Source organism: Sinocyclocheilus anshuiensis, unplaced genomic scaffold (genome assembly GCF_001515605.1).
Source record: "Sinocyclocheilus anshuiensis isolate Anshui unplaced genomic scaffold, SAMN03320099.WGS_v1.1 scaffold426, whole genome shotgun sequence".
Lineage (NCBI taxonomy): Eukaryota > Metazoa > Chordata > Actinopteri > Cypriniformes > Cyprinidae > Sinocyclocheilus > Sinocyclocheilus anshuiensis.
This window is the reverse complement of record NW_015542362.1, coordinates 1,053,774-1,057,816: the sequence shown is the minus strand read 5'-3', so window position 1 is coordinate 1,057,816 and position 4,043 is coordinate 1,053,774. Positions and strand designations below refer to the sequence as shown.

At 39.2% G+C, this 4,043-nt stretch overlaps 2 protein-coding genes across 2 annotated transcripts in view; one reads left to right on the top strand and one right to left on the bottom strand.

Moving 5' to 3' along the window:
- Positions 1-4,043, top strand: part of mrpl52 (mitochondrial ribosomal protein L52) — a 29,830-nt gene that overhangs the window by 14,429 nt on the left and 11,358 nt on the right. The gene's annotated exons all lie outside the window — the stretch shown is intronic.
- Positions 1,049-4,043, bottom strand: part of mmp14a (matrix metallopeptidase 14a (membrane-inserted)) — a 12,553-nt gene continuing 9,558 nt past the window's right edge. The window contains exons 7-11 of the mRNA XM_016490792.1: positions 3,913-4,038; positions 3,694-3,832; positions 3,444-3,594; positions 3,163-3,278; positions 1,049-2,618 (exon numbers count right to left, since the gene is read on the bottom strand). Of these exons, the coding sequence (XP_016346278.1) occupies positions 2,287-2,618; positions 3,163-3,278; positions 3,444-3,594; positions 3,694-3,832; positions 3,913-4,038 (864 nt within the window). The 3' untranslated portion in view covers positions 1,049-2,286. The remainder of the gene's footprint in view (positions 2,619-3,162; positions 3,279-3,443; positions 3,595-3,693; positions 3,833-3,912; positions 4,039-4,043) is intronic.

Genomic DNA, 4,043 nt, shown 5'->3' with positions numbered 1-4,043 from the left:
GCTTGTTGTTTGTCATTTCTCCGATCACAAATGCAGACATGGTTTTATGTTTATGCGTAAAAAGACAGTATAAGTCATTATAATCCATAATTATGTCCCCATTGGATGCAACGAATGCCTCGTTTATAATGGGTTTTCATGTTTTTGAATCATTGCTCCGGCCTGACAGGGCATCATCACAGTATGGTAGGGGCGTAACATTTTCGTCACGGGCTTGAGGAATTCGGCCAATCACAACGCACTGGATAGCTGGCCAATCACAGCACACCTTGCTTTTCAGACCGATGAGCTTTGTAAAAATATACGCGTTTCAGAAAGGCGGGGGGCATAGAGGAGAAACAATATTGTACAGTATGTGGAAAATAATGTGTTTTTTGAACCTTAAACTGCATAAACACATTTCATTACACCAAATACACCAAATAATGTTCTTTTTAGCAACATCATATGACCCCTTTAAGACAATAAGTGGACAAAAGTGGCTTTATGAGTTAGTCACTGAATCATTCAATGAACTGATTCATTTAAAAAGTTGATTCATGCAGGAAACAAATGAATTGTTCAGGAATTAAATGTCATGTGTTGCTTGTGTGTGTGTGTGTGTGTTTTAAGAACTATTTGCATTGAGTGGGAAAAAAATAAAAGAAAGTAACTGCCAATATTGTGTCTAAAATGTAAGTTACCAAATATTCACTTTTGAACTGTTGCATAAAAGCCCCTTGCTATTCTAGTAACTTCTCAGAAAAGATCCAGGCCATCATTGCTTGAGCAAGCAACAGCAGATCTGTGGTTTAAGAAAGTTTAAGAGAGTAGTTTCACATAACCATGTTCTTTGGGACACTACCTAGTTTTTCTTTCTTACTTAGTTGCCCATTTACCTGTTTGTATATAAGCAATATCTTTATCTTGAATGTTGATTAACATATGAATTAAAACTTCGTCAATAAATAAAATCTGAACTTTCTCAAAACAGCTTAGACATTTCAGCAGAAAAGCAGATTTGAAACTCATGTGAAAATTACTTTTTTAAGGTCCAGGAAAGAGAGAATAATGTTAAAAAAGGAACTTTATTTCATTTTCATTTCCAAGTACAAAAAGTATGAAACAGGCAAAAAAATGTCATTCCTTTACATTTACACTATATCATTATCATTATCATTATAAATATCATTACCATTATCATTGTTAAAACTACTTCAGAAATGTCTAATACTGATGTATGCAGTGAGAAAACCCATAGCACCATTACTGTTCATAAATAATTCTTTATTTGTTTCTGCAAGGTGGAGCGCAAGAAAATCTCACCTCCAGCCTTATTATAGAAACCTGATTTTTCCGCCCTTAAACCTGACATTAAAAGATCGGAAGCTCATTTGAAATAAGTCACATTCTGCCTGTGTCCAGCAGGACTTGAAATGACAATTTAAAATAGGTAAGACTACACATGGAGAACAATAATAACAATAACCATAGTTATAATAACAACGCCAATCATTAATGACATAATTAATCATAGTAAAATGTACCAAACACATTACAATAACAATAGTATTTTGAGTTGAAACAGATGGACAGCTCTGCTCTATAGGTGTATTTCAAACTGGCCTACTCCAGAAGCTGCTCGGCTTCTCTCTCCCTGAACTTTTGACCTGCAACCTTTGACCTTTCATGTACAGCAGGTCTCTATAGTCGAGCCGTACTTTGTGCAAATATCTTTGGTGAATAAAAGGTGCAAGGAAGGTCAATCATAATAGTCCTTCCATACTATTAATTCACTGGCAAAGGCACGTAATGGGGTGCAGGAGGTGTTCACTGGATCAGCAATGTAAAAAAGCAAAATCTGAGTTAATGAAATACGTTAAAGTGAGATCATCTAGAATATAGAACATGTCAATCAAACAGCCGCCCGGCTGGAGTCAAGTTCGGTTCTGCATGGGGAGGGAGATTTTCAGAGAGGATAAAGGAGGGAATATATACTGAAAAGAAAGCTGAAGGAACAAAAGTGCATTTCACTGATAAACCGTAACCATGTAAGAGACGGAGGGGGGCTCTTGTCTGTCTCTCTTATCTCCCACTCCATTTTGGATTTTTTTAATTAATGGCAGAGAAGTACATGTAAATAGAAAAACATACGATACACATCCTTCACTTTTTCATCTCTCCCTGCTTGCAGACCTTTACAGTCTGACATTCATTTTCACTCATTTTTCCCATTCAACATCCTTCCAAACGCCATCTACTTGTATCCCTCTTTCTCGTCTCTTCCCGTGCCTTTCGTGTTCATCTCTAAACCTTGTCGAGCAGAGAGCGGTGACAGTAGAGGAGGCGTCGAGGGGTGCCGTAGCGCCGGAAGAACAGCAGAGCCCCCAAAGTGACAAGCACACAGGCCAGAAGAAAGAGAGGGATGACAATGGTTACGGCTCCTCCCATGGCTCCGCCTTCTGACTCGTCCACTTCAATGATGAGCACTTCCTCATCTGTGCCAATCCTCTTCTTGGGCTCCTCTCCTTCACAGCCCACCCAGTCAGTCAGGACCGATTTGGGGTAGCCTGGCTCCACCTTCAGCTGCTGGTTGTTAAACTTCCAGTACTTATTGGCTTTGTAGAAGTAAGTGTGGGCTAAAAAAACGTGGAAGAAGTTGATTCAGTAAAAGTGGCTCTAAATTTCTAAACCTCTAATATGGTATAAAAGTTCTTTATAAACAGATAGTTTGGTTTCTGGCTTCTGTTAGGTCAATACAGCACTCCAGCCATATATTTACACCTCAAAAGTTTGAGGTCAGAAAGAATTTTATACTTTCATTTAGCAAGGATACATTTAAACTGATCAGATATTTATAATGTTACGTAATACTTCTATTTCAAATGAATTGCTGTTCTTTTGAACTTTCTATTCATCAAAGAATTCTGAAAAAAAAAAATGGTTTCCACAAAAATATTAAGCAGTACAGCTGTTTTCAACATTGATAATAATAAGAAATGTTACTTGAGCACCAAAGCAACATATTAGAATGATTTCTGAGGAATCATGTGACACTGAAGACTGGAATAATGATTGCTGAAAATTCAGTTTCGTTTTGACCAGTGATTTTTTGGGGGATTTTGGTAAACAGGACAGTGAAGAACACACAGGAAGAAAACAGAAGAACAAATGCTGCTGTACCTCCATCTTCGCTCATGAAGGCCCCTTTGATATTATCTGGTACTCCTTGCCATACACTGATGGGTTTGGGGTAATCTGGATCCACAGATCTGCTTTTCTCATTGAAACGGTAATATCTGAGAAAACAGAAATGAATGCCATGAATGACAAATGATGAAAATAAGTGAAAGGGAGAAGTTCACAGAAAAGAAGAGGAAGCATTTTTTTACCATTTGATGCAAAATCATTGGATTTATAACCGGACACTGAATAAGACATGGTGAGTAACACTGGAAACGTACTTGGTTCCTCTGAAGAAGTAGGTGTTGCCGGTGGGTGTGTAGAAAACAGCGGCATCCAGCTTGTCTCTTGGTAGGCCTGTGCCAAGCTCCTTGAAAGTTTTTGGATAACCTTCCTCCATTTTGGCCTCATTGAACACCCAGTACTTATCACCTATATAGAGGACAGAAAAACAAGCATTATTGCAATTTGTGATGCTTATTAAAACCAGAGATGCAATGCGAGGTGAAAAAATACAGAAGATGGACGCACCTTTGAAGAAAACAAACTTTCCATCAGAGCGTTCGTAGGCTGCGTTGATTGAGGGAGGCAGTCCCTTCCAGAAATGTCCAATGGGCATGGGATAGCCCTGCTGAGGTTTACCATCACGCATTCTCCAGAACCACTTTTCCTGTGGAGTAGAGAGGGTGTAAATATAAAAAACACACAAAACATACAGCATGTACACACAAACTTTGCATTCAGTTGTACCTTGAAGACGAATATCTCTCCCCGGAGAAAAGCGATGGTGTCGAAGTGTCCCTCACATATGTCAGGGCCAAAGGAAGGCCGGTCTGGCCTGCGGGTGGGGGGCCGGGGGGCTGGAGGTTGGGGCACCTCAC